This window comes from Oncorhynchus keta, chromosome 12 (genome assembly GCF_023373465.1).
Source record: "Oncorhynchus keta strain PuntledgeMale-10-30-2019 chromosome 12, Oket_V2, whole genome shotgun sequence".
Classification (NCBI taxonomy): domain Eukaryota; kingdom Metazoa; phylum Chordata; class Actinopteri; order Salmoniformes; family Salmonidae; genus Oncorhynchus; species Oncorhynchus keta.
In genome coordinates this window covers 9,942,251-9,961,609 of record NC_068432.1, presented here as the reverse complement: position 1 = coordinate 9,961,609, position 19,359 = coordinate 9,942,251, and the positions used below count along the sequence as shown (strand labels likewise).

Below are 19,359 nucleotides of genomic sequence, written 5' to 3'. Positions count from 1 at the left end.
TATTCCAATTGGTGACGCAAGGCTCGCAGCCTTGGCTATATCCACCTGATATGATTATGGGCATATAGCATTCATATGATAATGGAGTCAGATGGTATATCATATTAGGGTCAATGACCCCTACACTAATTCTCTGTCATCCTCAGACGAAGTGGATTTTCACCTACAGTATCTACAAAAGTAGTGCACCATGTTCTGGTCAGTCTCAGATAACAACATCTATACGCTGTATCGGTGAGTGAGTTTAAAAAGAAGTGCATTGGAGATGTTGTACCCACTGTGACTATTAAAAACTATCCTAACCACGAACCGTGGATGGATGGCTGCATTCGCACAAAACTGAATGCTCGAACCACCGCATTTAACCATGGAAAAAGGTCTGGGAATATGGCTGAATATAAACAGTGTAGTTATTCCCTCCACAAGGCAATCAAACAAGCAAAATTCCGGTACAGGGACAAAGTGGAGTTGCAATTCAACGGCTCAGACACAAGACGTATGTGGCAGGGTCTACAGGAAATCATGGACTACAGAAAGAAAACCAGCCACGTCATGGACACCGATGTCACGCTTCCAGACAAACTAAACACCTTCTTTGCCCACTTTGAGGATAATACAGTGCCACCGTCGCGGCCCACTAACAAAGACTGCACCCCCACCCCTCTCCTTCTCCGTGGTCGACGTGAGTAAAACATTTAAACGTGTTAACCCTCGCAAGGCTACTGGCCCAGACGGTATCCCTAGCCACGCCCTCAGAGCATGCGCAGACTGGCTGGCTGGTGTGTTTACGGATATATTCAATCGCTCCCGATCCCGGTCTGCTCCCCACATGCGTCAAGATGGCCACCATTGTTCCTGTACCCAAGAAGGCATAGATAGATAACTGAACTAAATGACTACCACCACGTAGCACTCACTTCTGTCATCATGAAGTGCTTTGAGAGACTCGTCAATGATCATAAAACCTACACCTTACCCGCCACCCTAGACCCACTTCATTTTGCATACCGCCCCAACAGGCCCACAGACAATGCAATCGCCATCAATTCCCTATCCCATCTGGACAAGAGAAATACCTATGTAAGAATGCTATTAATTGAATACAGCTCAGCATTCAACACCATATTACCCTCCAAGCTCATCATCAAGCTGAAGGCCCTGGGTTTCAACCCCACCCTGTGCAATTGGGTCCTGGACTTTTTGACAAGCCGCCCCCAGGTGGTGAAGGTAGGAAACAACATCTCCACTTTGCTGACCGTCAACACTGGAGTCCCACAAGGGTGTGTGCTCACCTCTCTCCTGTACTCCCTGTTCACCCACGACGGCGTGGCCATGCACGCCTCCAACTCAATCATCAAGTTTGCAGATGACACAACAGTAGTGGGCTTGTTTACCAACAACGACGAGACACCCTACACGGAGGAGGTAATGGCCCTCGGAGTGTGGTGTCAGGAAAATAACCTATCACTCAATGCCAACAAAACAAAGGAGATGATCGTGGACTTCAGGAAACAGCAGAGGGAGCACCCCCCTATCCACATCGAAGGGACAGCAGTGGAGAAGGTGGAAAAGTTTTAAGCTCCTCGGCGTACACATCACAGACAAACTGAAATGGTCCACCCACACAGACAGTGTGGTGAAGAAGGCGCAACAGCGCCTCTTCATCTCAGGAGGCTGAAGAAATTTGGCTTGTCACCTGACAAACTTTTACAGATGCACAATCGAGAGCATCCTGTTGGGCTGTATCACAACCTGGTACAGCAACTGCACCGCCCTCAACCGCAAGTCTCTGCAGAGGGTGGTGGAGTCTGCACAACGCATCACCGGGGGCAAACTACCTGCCCTCCATGACACCTACAGCACCCGATGTCACAGGAAGGCCAAAAAGATCATCAATGACAACAACCACCCGAGCCACTGCCTGTTCACACCGCTACCATCCAGAAGGCGAGGTCAGTACAGGTGCATCAAAGATGGGAACGAGAGATTGAGAAACAGCTTCTATCTCAAGGCCATCAGACTGTTAAACAGCAATCACTAACTCAGAAAGGCTGCTGCCTACACTGAGACCCAATAACTGGACACTTTAATAAATGGATCACTAGTCACTTTAAACAATGCTACTTTAAATAATGCCACTTTAATAATGTTTACATATCTTACATTACTCATATCACATGTATATAATGTATTTTATACCATCTATGGCACCTTGCCTATGCCGCTCGGCCATCGCTCATCCATATATTTATATGTACAAATTCTCATTCACCCCTTTAGATTTGTGTGTATTAGGTAGTTGTTGGGGAATTGTGAGATGACTTGTTAGATATTACTGCACTGTCGGAACTAGAAGCACAAGTATTTCACTACACTTGCATTAACCACTGCTAACCATGTGTATGTGACCAATCAAATTTGATTTGATGTAGGGTGTCATTTAGGATGCAGCCTAAAAGTTACACATAGTCAATGTAGGAGCTCGGTTACGATCAATTACCAATTGAAGCAGTAGACTGTGCCTTGCATGAATCCAATGTCTCTCCACACAGCGAGAAGAAAAGACACTTCAATTACTGACGGACCAATGGGGCGGTGAGGAGAGAAAGGCTGCTATGATCCAAAGGCTGCTATGATGTTGTACACACAAAATTGTGTCATTCTGAACATTATCCGCAACATTATATTCCATTTTTGTTGGACTCGAGCAATACTTTCCTGTGTGCGAGCATGCACATGCTTTCTTGTTTTTATTGTGCTGATAGAAAGCACGTGCATGGAAAAGTATCTCTTGAGTCCAACAAAATGTAATATAATGTTGCAGATAAAGTTCGGAATGACATCATTTCATGAGTACAACATCTAATGACCTGCATCACATATTTTGGTGTTTTTTGGAGCCTTTGTTCATGTTTTAACACATGATACCGATACTGCAGAACGAGCATGCGGAAGTCTATTGATGGTGGGGTAAGTTTCTCAAAATCAAGTGGAATCGCAAAAAAAAAAAAAAAACACTGGACAAAAAAGTTCACTTGTAAAATCCATGTTCGTGGGTTTGATTCCCGGGACTACCCATATGCAAAATGTATGCAAGCATGACTATGTCACTTTGGATAAAAGCTTCAGCTACATGGCATATATTATTATATAAGTCGAATCATTTGCTCGGTATATAATTTCTGCTCTATATTTAATGTTATCTGTTTAGATTGTTGAAACATAGGACACCATTGAAAGAGAGACCCTGGACTCATTAGGGATTCCCTTTATAAATAAAGGTTAAATAAATGGCCCCAGGTCTTAGTACAACATTTCCTGTTAAAAAACAGAATCAAGGGACAGCCTCTGGTGGCACACTGACCTTTTTCATACTACTGAGCTGTGCTGAATCAAGCAGAGCCAATCTTTCCTGGTTTCACTTCCACAATATCTTCTGGACCTGTGCTGAAAAGGACAATGTGAAAAGAAAATATCAGAGCCAGCACAGTAAGGTTCAAGTTGGTATGGTCGTGTGAAAAGGGTATTTCTGTCTGGTTGGCTCTCTGCTAATTGAAAATAGTAGTAATATGAATAGCAAAAGTGTAATAGTATGATGTCCTAAACAGTGCTATTAGTAGAACCAGCATCAACACTTCACATTCTCTACAGGATCCGTGCCCCCCGCGGGGTAGCTATTACAGTGAAAGAATACCATGCGATTGTTTGAGGAGAGTGCACAGTTATGAACTTGAAAACGTATCAATAAACCAATTAGGTACATTTGGGCAGACTTGATACAACATTTTGAACAGAAATGCAATGGTTCATTGGATCAATGGTTCTTTGCGCATACACTTTGCGCATACACTGCATATACTTTGCGCATACACTGCATACACTGCATATACTTTGCGCATACACTGCATATACTTTGCGCAAACACTGCATACACTTTGCGCATACACTGCATACACTTTGCGCATACACTGCATATACTTTGCGCATACACTTTGCGCATACAAAATCGAAATTGCACCTAACCTGGAATAGTACATTATGACCGTTCTCTTGCTTTTCAAAGGTAGAACAAACAACAACAAAAAATCATGTTTTTTTCTTTATATTATCTTTATATTATCTATATTATCTTTTATATTATCCGACATTCCTTTCACATTTCCACAAACTTCAAAGTGATTCCTTTCAAATGGTATCAAGAATATACATTTCCTTGCTTCAGGTCCCGAGCAACAGGCAGTTAGATTTGGTTATGTCATTTTAGACGAAAATTGAAAAAAAGGGGCAGATCGTAAAGCCTGCAGGTATAATGATTTAGAATGTAATATAAGTAGGCTATATACTGTATAACATGACTCTTTCCGTATCAAAATGGCTGGTATTTAGTAAAGAAGAATGTTACCCAACTAGCTGTAGCAGGCCTAGTGTGATATAAAGCAGAAGGTGTGGACAAGACAAAATCCTCACCCAAATATTCTCCGCAGTGACAAGCTTGTTTGTGTGAGGTTAGTGAGCGGTGCTGGTGAACTTGTGCATGCCGGGGGAGAGTGACAGTGTCAGCTCCCTCAGACTGCACTGCCATACACACACACACACACACACACACACACACACACACACACACACACACACACACACACACACACACACACACACACACACACACACACACACACACACACACACACACACACACACACACACACACACACACACACACACGGTTTACCTGAGGACTCCTTACCTGTACTGGAAGTCTGTCTGTGGCTGATCCTCTTAAATCCTGGACTTTGATGTGTTTCCCCACTTTGTTCTCACAGTCTCTCAGTCTGATCTTAAAGAGGTGCTCTCTCTTACATCTCTCCAAGGAGGCATCCAGTGACTTTCACAACAGAGCCTCTTGACAAAGCACCCAAAGCCCAGGGGATGTGTGTATTGTGTTTGTGCGTGTGTAGGGAGATGGAGTTAGGGTGAGACAGACTGTCCTGACCTAACACTGCTGGTGGTGTAAAGGCTTAGCAAGTAACACTTCCTCCTGATTCAGCTGATACTGATTGCTCAAACCCAGGACCTCTGCCTTGCAAAACAATTCAGAAAATACCAGCCACTGCAATTCAAGAAAGATCAAATGTCCGAGTAGTCCTCCAACCTGTTTTAGTTGAAGGAGCAGAGCCTAAAGACATCATGCTCTCTGTACTCCTAAAGTTTTAGGACATCAATCATGATGATAACAGAATTAAATTATTTGCTCAAGCTAGCCACACACACACACACACACACACACACACACACACACACACACACACACACACACACACACACACACTGTGAGCATGAGGTGAGAGTCATCTCCACATGACTGAACTGTATGAAAACACAAGCTTTCTACACTCCTAAAGTCCACGGGTAACAGACATTGACATTTGGTCAGCTAAAAAGGTAAGTGGCCCTTAAACTACTCGGGCCTGGTACCCATTCTGGTGTGGAATTGAGAGAGGGCAGGTTTGAGAGAGGAGAGCATGATACGCGCGGACACACACGTTCTCTCACACACACGCGAACGCACATATAGAGGAGAATGTGACACACGCACACACACAGTGCCCTTACACAGACATAGAGAGGGATCTGATGTGATCTGCACTGCACACTCTCCTCTAGGGCTAGTAAGTCACCTACCCTGACAGGGCAGCTAGTAACCTATTGAGCAGGGTAGCGGATGAGAACAGTAGAGGATAATATCAATAAATCATGGTAGCCTCAAAAGAACCTCATGAGCTCTCCTGTCCTGTTGACAATCAGTGGTTATGTTTGTGTGTCATGCTCACAGACAGACAGACAGACAGACAGACAGACAGACAGACAGACAGACAGACAGACAGACAGACAGACCCACACACACCCAGACAGACGGACACAGGCAGGCAGACACCCCTCTGGGCCTCATCATCAACGATCGATATTAACCTCATCCAGCTCCTCCACCGGGAGCAGACAGCACACATTAGTAAGGGTCTCTTATCAGCTGATGCAACATTGCACCAAAATGGCCGACATGCAGAGCCGCAACAGCAGCATATTAGCCATTTCCCTTAAGATCGTTCATCTTCCGCCCATAGCAGCCTCCTGCCTCCCTTATAGCCCAATTGTTCGGCTGTGCCTTGGTTCAGTGATGTGTGTGTGTGTGACGCAGACAGATACTGATGCCTCCAGTAACAGAGGGTTCCCCCCCCTTCAGAGGAGTTGGGTTAAATGCGGAAGACACATTTCAGTTGAAGGCATTCAGTTCAACAACTGACTAGGTATCCCCCTTTCCCGCCCTGCTGTACGCCTGCAATGTAACAGCTCTTTTAGCTGATAATGTTAGCATGCACGCACACATACACAGTGCTGCAGGAGAGGAGGATAGATAGATTTGATGAAAGAGCGCAGGACGGCAAAGATAAGAGAGAAAGAGCGACAAGGGAAGAAAGATCTAGCGCGGTGTCTCGTGATACAAACCCTTCTCCCTCTAGGACTGATCCTACTACTTCAACCACATCCCACTAGCTGGGGCTCTCTATCCGTTATGATCAACATTAGATCCTTGTCTGTTCGAGGCGGCAGAATTCGATCCAAAGCCAGCAGCTTCATACTCCAGAAACTAGTGGACGAAATGTGTCTTGGTTGGGCAAAAAGAAGAGACATTACTTCAGGTCTCAGGGATGGTGACATCACTTGGCTGCTGGCGCAAGCATTTTACTCTGATACAGCTCGGGTCTTTAGCTGACGTCTGCTCCAGGACTGATCAGCAACACTGGCACTGGATCTTTTGATCCATCATTGACAATCTTCAATCAAGCTGTTTGTTTGGAGTCTTGTGATAGAGATGGTGTTGAATGGTGATACTGGTTTCAGTGTAAGCAGGGGACTTATGGACTGAATGATAAATAAATAAATCAAACTATCTAGACTAGGGGGAAACGGCTCTAGTGTGTGTGTTTCATGAAGGAGAAGAAATACGTGGTAAATATATGAAAGGTTAGAGATTGCCCAGGCTCTTTTCAAGGTACAACTCCCCCCTCGAAGAGAAAGACACGCACATCAACGTGTACACACCGGAATGCTGCCAGACACAAACACAGCTCATCCATGTTGTGACACACTCCCGCTGAAGCTGTGCTTAGCGTCATGGTTCTCACCAGACAGCAGTGATCTGTGCCTGGCTGCGTCACGATGCTAGCTCTCGTCTCTGGGGCCACGGGGAGAATTACAGACATGATTAGTGGTCTGGAAGAACTAACCAATGAGGATATCATCGCTTTGGAACCCTTCAGGACCCCCTCTCTCGTGCGAGGGAAAATAACATGGAGAATAGCCTCTGAGTTGTAGATATTTTCATAGATTTAGGAGCGCTCAGAAATAGAAAACACAATTCTTTAAAAACTACTAAGATGTGTTATTTGGTGCACTATAAGCACAGACTTCTCTGTACATATGCAAAGTTTGGCAAAACTATAATTAGAGGGATACTGCGATTCTGGCATTTCGCCCTTGTTCTACTTACCCAGAGTCAGATGAACTTGTGGATACCATTTTTATGTTTCTGCATGCATTATGAAGGAGGTTAGCTGTAGTTTCGCAAGGCAGTGCTAACCAGCTTTACCGCAATGAAAATAGTATCCACGAGTTCATCAGACTCTGGGTAAGTAAAACAAGGGCTTAATGGCAGAATGTCTCAGTATCCCTTTAAAATATATCGATATCTGCCCATATTCTTGATGAAGACTGTTAAACTCACCGGTGAGACCCCTCAAAAATCTACCAAAATGGCACTGCTAATAGCTCTATATAAAAATAGACAAATATATATATTTTTATAATTAAATTCATTATCATTTCTATATACTTTCAACCTGGTTTAAGTCGTCTAAATTCAGACTGGAGTATTTTTTTCATATATATATATGTTTTACTCAGACACTCCAAAATGTGGGTGGCAACCTACCAGTTGAGAATCGCTGGATTAGAATATATCGGCTGGGCCCAAGCTCAATTTGAACAACATTTGATACGCGATTGCAGTTGACTGACCACCAGAGGTCATGAGAAAACCAGAAATCTCAGAGGAGAGGGAAATACTTCAGGCCGCAGAGCCCCCATACAACAGAAAGGGGCTCCTCCATCAATTGCAGCAGACATTTTTTGTGTTAATTGTGATTGATAGACTGATCCACAAAGGAGTAGTAATCTTTTTATTTGACCTTTATTTAAATAGTGGGGCACCATTGAGACCAGGGTCTATTTTGCAAGGGAACCCTGCACACACAATTCATAGACAAATCAAATCATCAAGAGAAACAGCTACATTCCTCAGGAAATAGTTATATAGTATATATATATATATATAGTTACACCCAATCAATATTTTATGTGGCATCAGAGCATCCAATTGAAGTGTATTTTGCAGTTGGCTGCAACAATGACGTGCATTAGCAAGCCCAATGATGAAGGCTTATCATGTGTTACAGGAAACCGGACCGATGTTAGAAAAGGAACCTCCCTACGAAAACCTATCATGCTGAGACAAGCTGGAATGAATTTCACCTTAAAAAACATAGCATTTGGGTTTACCTATGATGATTTACCTAGACTGACTTATCATTGAAACAACAACGTTACAAATAGCAGAACTACAGTGCATTTGTAAAGTATTCAGACCCCTTCCCTTTTTCCACATTTTGTTACATTACAGCCTTATTCTAAAATGGATGAAATGTTTTTCCCTCAATCTACACACAATGCAAACATAATGAGAAATTGAAACGTTTGACTTTTCTGAAAATGTATTCAAAATAAAAACTGAAAAATGTTTACATAAGTATTCAGACCCTATGAGACTCGAAATTGAGCTCAGGTGCATCCTGTTTCCATTGATCATCCTTGAGATGTTTCTACAACTTGATTGGAGTCCACCTGTGGTAAATTCAATGAATTGGACATGGTTTGGAAAGGCACACACCTGTCTATACAAGTTCCCACAGTTGCCATGAGGTCAAAGGAATTGTCCATAGGGGCGAGACAGGATTGCATCGAGGCACAGACCTAGGGGGGAGAGGGGTACCAAAAAATGCATTGAAGGTCCCTAAGAACACAGTGGCCTCTAATCATTCTTAAATGGAAGAAGTTTGGAACCACCGAAACTCTTCCTGGAGCTTGCCGCCAAACGGAGCAATCGGGGGAGACAGGCCTTGGTCAGGGAGGTGACCAAAAACCTGATGGTTAATCTGACAGAGTTCCTCTGTGGAGATGGGAGAACCTTCCAGAAGGACAACTATCTCTGCAGCACTGTACCAATCAAACCTTTATGGTAGAGTGGTCAGACGGAAGCCACTCCTAAGTAAAAGGCACATGACAGCCTGCTTGGAGTTTGCCAAAAGGCACCTAAAGAACTCTCAGACCATGAGAAACACAATTCACCGATCTGATGAAACCAAGATTGAACTCTTTGGCCTGAATGCAAAGCGTCACATCTGGAGGAAAGCTGACACCATCCCTACGGTGAAGCATGGTGGTGGCAGCATCATGCTGTGGGGATGTTTTTCAGCGGCAGGGACTGGGAGACTAGTCAGGATCGAGAGGAAGATGAGCAGAGCAAAGTACAGAGAGACCCTTGATGAAAACCTGCTCCAGGGCACTCAGGACCTCAAACCGGGACGAAGGTTCACCTTCCAACAGGACAATGACCCTAAGCGCACAGCCGTGTGCCTTCGGGACAAGCCTCAATATCCTGGAGTGGCCCAGCCAGAGCCCGGATTTGAACCTGATCTAACATATCTGGAGAGACCAGAAAATAGCTGTGCAGCAACGCTCCCCATCCAACCTGACAGAGGTTGAGAGAATCTGCAGAGAAGAATGGGAGAAACTCCCTAAATACAGGTGTGCCAAGCTTGTAGCGTCTTACCCAAGAAGACTCAAGGCTGTAATCGCGGCAAAAGGAGCTTCAACAAAGTACTGAGAAGGGTCTGAATACTTATGTAAATGTGATCTTTTTTCATTATGGGGTATTGTGTAGATTGAAAAAAAACGAATGACATTTTAGAACAAGGCTGTAAAGTAACGAAACGTGGAAAAAGTCCAAGTGTCTGTATTCTTTCCAAATGCACCGTATTCGTTTACCGGGAAATTGGTCACACGTGGAAATAATTCAAGTCCAAAAGATCGAAATCTGGTAGCATATTGGTTTTCTAGTTATCACCTGTAATAGTCTGTTGCAGGGATGGGCAACTGGCGGCCCCTTTGGTAGGATCAATTTCCAAAAATGTGTGAAACTATGTGTGAAATTTGGTAAAGTTATGAGGATACCATGTCATAGTAGAGCACATCCCAATACTGTCCATTCTAGCTCGATAGAGAGATGACATCACCATTCCAATTGTTTCACACTTTAATGTGTTGTATTATGAAGTGAACTTATCTAATTGCCTTACAGATCATTTCCCCCTGATAATACAAAATGACATTTCATATCTTCAATCCTGTTGGCCCAAATAACAGCATAGGGGTCATAATAATGCATGTATCGGAGGTAGCGAAATGTGGGTATTATACCTAAATATAACCCACATACATGGACTGTAATATGTGAAATTTGGCTCTCTGGCCATTGGACTATAAGTACAAGTAATCTGTGGGGCCAAAAACAAGATACTGTATTAATTAGTAGACATCTTTCCAAAAATGTGTGTTGTTCTTATGCCTTTCCCTCTTCAACCTAGGTACTCCAAAAGAAAAAGATCCACAGAATCAAAAGGTAGCCAGAAACTGACGACAGTTTACATTCTGTTGCTACTGTTGGAGGGTAAGACTCATTTCCTGATCAGCTCACTGAATGAGCACCTTACCCTTCAATGACAGTAACAACAGAAGGTAAACTGTTGTCGGTCTCTGGCATTTGAGGCAAAAAATGACATGACAGATGCATTTTAATTTAAGTTCCTTTTTTTAATTTGAAGTTTAATGTTCATTTCCATGCTGTGTTTCAGTAAGAATACAGACAGTGCTCCAGTCAGAATATCCAGTAGTACAAATCAGATTCAAGTTACACATACTGAACAAGAGAGAAAATATAGGGGGCAGGACAGAGAGACAGAGAGAAAGAAAGAAAGAAAGAGAGAGAGAAAGGGAACATTCTGGAACAGAATGGGGATACAAGATGACATAAGTAGGTTTTCCTTTTTTTAAACAAAGGTTGTTTTTCTTTTGACAGTGCCAATGCAAACCTGCTTTACCTAACATCAGAGGGAGGGAGATTCTTGTTTTTTTCCCCCTCCAACTGCTACAAGCCATCGTGTCCTTACGTCAGCAATGAGTAAAAAAGCAGCGCTACAGCCTCTTGAGCACAAAAATGCGTGGTCCATGCCCTGGACTTGAGGGGTGATCGCAAAGAGACACTCATGGGAAGTTCAGCGATCACCATTGATAAAACAGAGTCTTGCAACGAGAGAGAGAATCACAAATAAGAAGAGGGCATTAAAATGTCCGTTTTAAAAACCGTCAATTCACAACCATCCCTAATTTGCGACCAAAAGCTTAGACGATTATCGTAAAGTAGCACAAAGACATCAAAGTTATGGAAAAAGAGTTACAGCAAACGTTTGTGTTTGAAAAATCAACTCGTGTGTGAACGTTGACGACCCCAAGCAACACACTTGGCAACTGATGACATGGCAAAATTGTCAACTAAAAAAGAAACAAAAAAAGGAAGTAAAGGGAACGATGTGAACCTTACAGGCTTGCAACAGGAGTTATAAAAATCAATAAAAGGTCAAACCAGGAACAGCTCGAAGCTTTAGTTTTTACATTTTCTCTTGTGTTTTAACGTGGAAGTATATTATTTCCACTGAAATAGGTGAATTTAATGGGATTCTTTTATAAGAAAATAAAAACCAGAAGAGATAGCTCTAGGAAGCACAGAGGGGCTATGAGCTGACAGACAGAGTGATAGAACATAAAGAAAGAATTAAAGAAAGAAGAGGTGGGGAGAAATTGAGCGAGTGGACGTCGGAGTAAAAGCCAAGTTTGGGAGCTCTCACTGTGACACGTAGTAGGACCTGGGGCTAGCGGGGCAGACAGGAGAGGTAATAGGAGGGAGAAAGAGAGAGGGAATTGGCCGTAAAGTCTCACTGCTGGGTCTCATCCTCCACATCTTGCAGTGCATCTTTATTCTGTTCTTCACCTGAAGAGAGAGGAAAATTGATTAAAATGCTCATAATTAAAAAGCCAGTTTGTCATTTTCACCACAAATGCAAAAAAACATTTTAAATGGACAAGAATCCAGAGCCCACCCACTGTTACCATGACAACAGGGTAGTGAGGCTTCCAGTGATAAGGACTTTATGTAGATCCATTATCATTTCTACAGGTTGTCATTTTAAAGTATACTGACTTTGTTCCCCCACCTCAAAATCAATGACAAATATATATATGTATATATATCATTTATTTTTAAGACCTGTTATAACCATTACATACACACCAACAGGCTGCTTGGTTGGACCGCCCCATGTCCTCTGACATCACCCAGACTAGTGCCATACATGTGAGATGGTGAGGGGAGAAAAACTAAACATCTTAGCTACATGTAGTTAGTGTGTTGGTGCACATCAACCGCACGTTTGCGTTTCAGTGTGAAGATTGAGTGTACCGTGTTCAGCCATATTAATAAGTGGAGTCCCTTACCTTTAGCTCAAAACCAGACAGACAGTGTTGGTAGAACTTGCGTTTCAGTGAGTCAGACAGTGTCACTAACCACACCCCATTCAACTCATGCCGAATGAGAGGGGAACATCTCTAGCTTCAACTTAATGGACACACAGACACACACCCGAAAACACTGTTCTCAATGCAGCCCAGATACTTGGTTGAGTTGGGCCATGTGGACATCACAGAGCACTTTAGGCCAGAGACGGTCTCATCTGGCCTAGACTAAGATTAGAACAGGGTCGTGTTCACTGACATGAAACTGAAGAAAACGGTAATGAAATGGGAAACATATATGAACTTGCGCAATAATTAACTGAAATTGTTTATTTTCACGAATTGACCGACACATTTTCTGGCAATCACTCACATTGCCTTCATTGTTGTTTTCCTTACAAATAATAACTTTGGACATGTTGGGGCGGCAGGTAGCCTAGTGGTTAAAGCGTTGGGCCAGTAACAGAAAGGTTGCTAGATAGAATCCCCAAGCTGACAAGGTCGTTCTACCCCTCAACAAGGAAGTTAACCCCACTGTTCCTAGGCAGTCATTGTAAATAAGAATTTGTTCTTAACTGACTTGCCTAGTTAAATAACAATTAAATAAATGAAACATGTACGCATTTCTATCAATAAGTGCCTTATTTTCTGTATATCGTGTTGTCGTTTATGTATGGAGCATAATGTATTTACAGTTTTATTCACGTTTTCAAGTACTGGTGGCAAATAATGCATTTTGATTATTGTAATGGACACCCATGATGTCTGTAAAATACTTTTTGAAGGTTGTACTGATTATGATGAGCGAATGTTAAGCCATTTGCCAGCTGTGTGTGACACCATGTTTGTTGACATTATACAATGCATTCTGGGTGTCACAAACATCTGTCAGACCAAAGATGTTATAATGAGGTGAAGGAATGGTTCACTCATCTTTCGAGTAAACTTCCGGAAGTGAATGATCATAGACGACACCCCCCCCTTCTCAACATGCATACTGCAAACAAACTAATCTGGTCTCTTCTTCGGCTGACGTGGAAAAACAAACACTGTGGCGCACACAAACTACCCATCGTCGGATTACATTCGATTTTTAAAAAGTGTTTTACTCAATTATTTCAATCAATGGTGAGCTCACCGGTGATTTGATGAATTGTAAATAGAAATTTCTATTAGCTAATTCCTATTGTGGTTTATGTCAGCCAAGAGTTAGCTAAATATGACCACTTGTGTTAAGTCAATATTTCCTCAGTTAGCGCAAGGACTCATTTTATAGTGCCCCCTTTAAAAGAAAGCATAGTGGACAAGAGAAAGTAGTGCACGAAGAACCTGGGGAAGCATTGCAGGGGAGAAGAGAAGAACAGGCTTATTTGAGTAGTTCTCATGTTAGAAAAGGTTGGAGACCCCTGCCTGAGAGTCTACACTTGAGGGACCACTTCAGGTATAAAATAAAAATATTTGATTAATCGTTGAATTTGGCCTTACTGCCATTAGCCCATGGAAACACATTGAATAACAGACAGTCAAAAAATAAATTAAAAGGAAGATTGTTTTGAAGTGTGTCCTATATCTGAGAGATGTAAGAAAGATCACGATTATTAATTTGTTTAACCCATATTTAAAGGGATAATTCGTCATAAAATGGTATCCATGACTTCATCCGACTCTGGGGAAGTAGATAAAGGGCCTCATTGCCAAAATCCCGAAGTATCCTTTTAACACATTTTTTAGGCACGAAACTACTTCCATATAAACTAGAGGTCAACCTATTATGATTTTTCAACGCCGATACCTATACTGATTATTGGAGGACCAAAATAAGCAGATTAAATCGGCCAATTTTTTAAAATGTATTTGTAAATAAAAATAACACAAGAACAAAGTGTTGGAGAAGTAAAAATGCAATATGTGCCATGTAAAAAAGCTAACGATTAAGTTCCTTGCTCAGAACATGAGAACATATGAAAGCTGGTGGTTCCTTTTAACATGAGACTTCAATATTCCAAGGTAAGAGGTTTTAGGTTGTAGTTATTATAGGAATTATAGGACTATTTCTCTCTATACCATTTGTATTTCATATACCTTTGACTATTGGATGTTCTTATAGGCACTTTAGTATAGCCAGTGTAACAGTATAGCTTCCGTCCCTTTCCTCGCCCCTACCTGGGCTCGAACCAGGAACACATCGACACCTTCGAAGCATCGTTACCCATCGCTCCACAGAGCAAGGGAAACAACTACTCCAAGTCTCAGAGCGAGTGACATTTGAAACACTATTAGCGCGCACCCCGCTAACTAGCTAGCTATTTCACATCGGTTACACCAGCCTAATCTCGGGAGTTGATAGGCTTGAAGTCATAAACAGCTCAATGCTTGAAGCACAGAGAAGAGCTGCTGGCAAAACGCACAAAAGTGCTGTTTGAATGAATGCTTACGAGCCTGCTGCTGCCTACCATACTCAGTCAGACTGCTCTATCAAATATCAAATCATAGACTTAATTATAACATAACACACAGAAATACGAGCTTTTGATCATTAATATAGTCGAATCAGGAAACTATCATTTCGAAAACAAAAGTTTTTTATTTCAGTGAAATACGGAACCGTTACGTATTTTTCTAACGGATGGCATCCATAAGTCTAAATATTGCTGTTACATTGTACAACCCTCAATGTTATGTCATAATTATGTAAAATTCTGGCAAATTAGTTCACAACAAGCCAGGCGGCCCAAACTGTTTATTTTTGTATTTATTTTTTTACCTTTATTTAACCAGGCAAGTCAGTTAAGAACAAATTCTTATTTTCAATGACGGCCTAGGAACAGTGGGTTAACTGTTCAGGGGCAGAACGAGAGATTTGTACCTTGTCAGCTCGGGGGTTTGAACTTGCAACCTTCCGTTTACTAGTCCAACGCTCTAACCACTAGGCTACGCTCACTTCAACTGTGAGAGACGGAATCTAAAACAAAAATCCAGAAAATCACATTGTATGATTTTTAAGTAATTAGATTAGATTCCGTCTTACACAGTTGAAGTGTACCTATGATAAACAATTACAGACCTCTACATGCTTTGTAAGTTGGAAAACCTGCAAAATCAGCAGTGTATCAAATACTTGTTCTCCCCACTTTTTTAACTGGTATCAGGCTACCGCCAGACAAGGCTTGTGAGGCTTAGAGCAAAACAAGCAACGTACAGTGCCTTCAAAAAGTATTCATACCAGTTGACTCATTCCACATTGTGTTGTGTTACAGCCTGAATAAAAACATTATTAAATAGATTCTCACCCATCTACACACAATACCCCATAATGACAAAGTGAAAACAAGTTTTTATAAATATGTGTACATTTTAAATACAGAAATACATCTCATTTACATAAGTGTTCATATCCGAGTAAAACTTTGAAGTTTGTTTGCTCACCGTTGGTGGAAATTACAGTTTTGCAGTTTTGTGGATTGTACAATATTTGACAATTATTATTTTTTAAATTCTTCATGGTCTGTCAAGTTGATCGTTTCCAGACAACCATTTTCAAGTCTTGTCATAGATTTTCAAGCCAATTTAAGTAAAGCTGTAACTAAGCCAATCAGGAACACTAAATGTCATTTTGGTAAGAAAATACAGTGTAGATTTGGCCTTGTGTTTTAGGTTATTGACCTGCTGAAATGTGAATTTGTCTCCCAGTGTCTGTTGGAAAGCAGACAACCAGCTTCTCCCTCTAGGATTGTGCCTGTGCATAGCTGTATTCGGTTTCTTATCTTAAAATAATGTCTTAGTCCTTCCCAATGACAAGCGTACCCTTAACATGATGCACCACCATGCTTGAAAATATGACGAGTGGTACTCAGTAATGTATACTCAGTGAACACTTTGTATTCTGGACAAAAAGTACATTTCTTTGCCACGTTTTTTGCAGTATGCCAAGTGCCTTGTTTTTTGCAGTATGCCAAGTGCCTTGTTTTTTGCAGTATGCCAAGTGCCTTGTTGCAAACAGGATGCATGTTTTGGAATATTTTGTATTCTGTACAGGCTTCAATCTTTTCACTCGGTTATTTAGGTTAGTAACTACAATGTTGTTGTTCTATCAGTTCTCATATCACAGCCATTAAACTATAACTATTTTAAAATTACCATTGGCCTCATGGTGAAATCCCTGAGCAGTTTCCTTCATCTCTGGCAAATGAGTTAGGAAGGACGCCTCCCATCTTTGTAGTGACTGGGTGTATTGAAACACCATGAAAAGCTTAATTAATAACTTCCTCATGCTCAAAGGGACATTCAGCTACTTTTAGCCATTGAGTGGCATTGAAAAACTTCCCTGGTCTTTGTGGTTGAATCTGTGCTTGAAATTCACAACTCGATTGAGAGACCTTAGAGACAATTGTATGTGTGGGGTAAAGAGATGGGGTAGTTGCTCAAAAATCAAGTGAACTATTATTGAACATGGAATGAGTCCACATAACTTATTATGCGATTTGTTAAGCACATTTTTTACTCCTGCACTTATTTAGGCTTGCCATAACAAAAGGTGAAATACTTATTGACTCAAGTCATTTCAGCTATTCATTTTCATTTTAAAAAATTATGCAAAACAAAATTCAACCTTGACATTACGCGGTATTGTGTGTGACACAATTTCAAAGGAATTACATTTCATATCCTGGCTGTAACAATAAAATATGGAAACACTAAAGGTGTGCGAATAATTTGATGGCACTGTACGTGTTTGTGAGTCTCACCTTTCCATAGAGGGTCATATTAGTTTGTAGCCCAAACTAGAGGTCGACCGATTAATCTGAATGGCCGATTAATTAGGGCCGATTTCAAGTTATCATAATCGGTCATCAGCATTTTTGGACACCAATTATGGCCGATTACATTGCACTCCACGAGGAGACTGCGTGGCAGGCTGACTACCTTTTACGAGAGTGCAGCAAGAGCCAAGGCAGGTTGCTAGCTAGTATTAAGCTTATCTTTAAAAAAAACTATCAATCTTAACATAATCACTAGTTAAACTAGTAATATCAACCATGTGTAGTTATCTAGCTTGTCCTGCGTTGAATATAATCGATGAGGTACCTGTTAATTTATCATCGAATCACTTCGCCAAACGGTTGATGATTTAACGAGCGCATTTTAAAACCTGCATATTTAGTTAATATTGCCTGCTAACATTAATTTATTTTAACTAGGGAATTGTGTCACTTCTCTTGCTTTCTGTGCAAGCAGTATATAGCCATTTGGGCTGCCTGGCTCATAGGAAGAAATGGTCTTCACATAGTTCGCTAACAAAGACTAATTGTACATGGTTATGACATAACGTTGAACGTTGTGCAATGTAAAAGCAATATTTAGACTTAGGGATGCCACCCGTTAGATAAAATACGGAACGGTTCCGTATTTCACTGAAATAAATAAATTCACTGTTTTTTTCCCAAAATGATAGCTTCCGGATTTGACCATATTAATGACCTAAGGCTCGTATTTCTGTGTGTTATATTATAATTAAGTCTATGATTTGATATTTGATAGAGCAGTCTGACTGAGCGGTGGTAGGTAGCAGCAGGCTCGTAAGCATTCATTCAAACAGCACTTTCCTGCATTTGCCAGCAGCTCTACGCTGTGCTTCAAGCATTGCGCTGTTTATGACTTCAAGCCTATCAACTCCCGAGGTTAGGCTGGCAATACTATAGTGCCTATAAGAACATCCAACAGTCAAAGGTATATGAAATACAAATGGTATAGAGAGAAATAGTCCTATAATTCCTATAATAACCATAACCTAAAACTTCTTACCTGGGAATATTGAAGACTCATGTTAAAAGGAAACACCAGCTTTCATATGTTCTCATTTTCTGAGCAAGGAACTTAAACGTTTTTTTACAAAGCAAATATTGCACTTTTACTTTCTCCAAAATGTTGTTTTTGCATTATTTAAACCAAATTGAACAGATTTCATTATTTATTTGAGACTGAATATATTTTATCGATGTATTAAGTTAAAATAAAAGTGTTCATTCAGTATGGTTGTAATTGTCATTATTACAAATTTAAAAAATCTGTAAAAAATGTTTTATTTATTTAAATCGGCCAATTAATCGGTATCGGCTTTTTTGGGGTCCTCCAATAAATCTGTGTCGTCGTTGAAAAATCATAATCGGTCGACCTCTAGCCCACACTGTTCGGACTCTACAGACAGAAACTGGCAGATCGGCGGTACCGACTTCAGAGGAGTCCTGTGACGCTTGTTGGGGTCGAACAGAGAACAACATTGTGTTCGTAAGAGTCATCTTTCCATAGAGGGGTCATAGTTTTTCTATAGTATGCATCTGCAAGTAGCTAAAGCTAACAAACTAGGTTCAATGTTAACTAGCCAACATGAGTCTATAACCGTTTGGACTCGACAGGCATTTTTGTGAGAAGACAGATTTTCGGGATGTCTCCTGGACAGACAAACACCGCTGTAACACTGCCAACTTCCACCGCAGATGCTGAGGGCCAACATCAGCAGATGGAAACAGACCATGCAAAACAAACAGACAGATATTGGTGTGTATTGTTTTACGGGGTTAATAAGTGATAAGCAGTAATGGGAAGTCCCTACCATCATGGGAC

General features: G+C 41.4%; 1 protein-coding gene across 2 annotated transcripts in view; it reads right to left on the bottom strand.

The window, feature by feature from the left end:
* Nucleotides 1-10,962: 10,962 nt before the first annotated feature.
* LOC118390948 (14-3-3 protein epsilon-like) overlaps nt 10,963-19,359 on the bottom strand; it is a 33,597-nt gene continuing 25,200 nt past the window's right edge. For both annotated transcript variants that reach the window (XM_035781816.2, XM_035781815.2), the window contains one exon: nt 10,963-12,217. Coding sequence is in view for 1 of the 2 variants with exons in the window: in XM_035781815.2 (XP_035637708.1) it covers nt 12,162-12,217 (56 nt within the window). In the remaining variant the exon portion in view is untranslated. The remainder of the gene's footprint in view (nt 12,218-19,359) is intronic.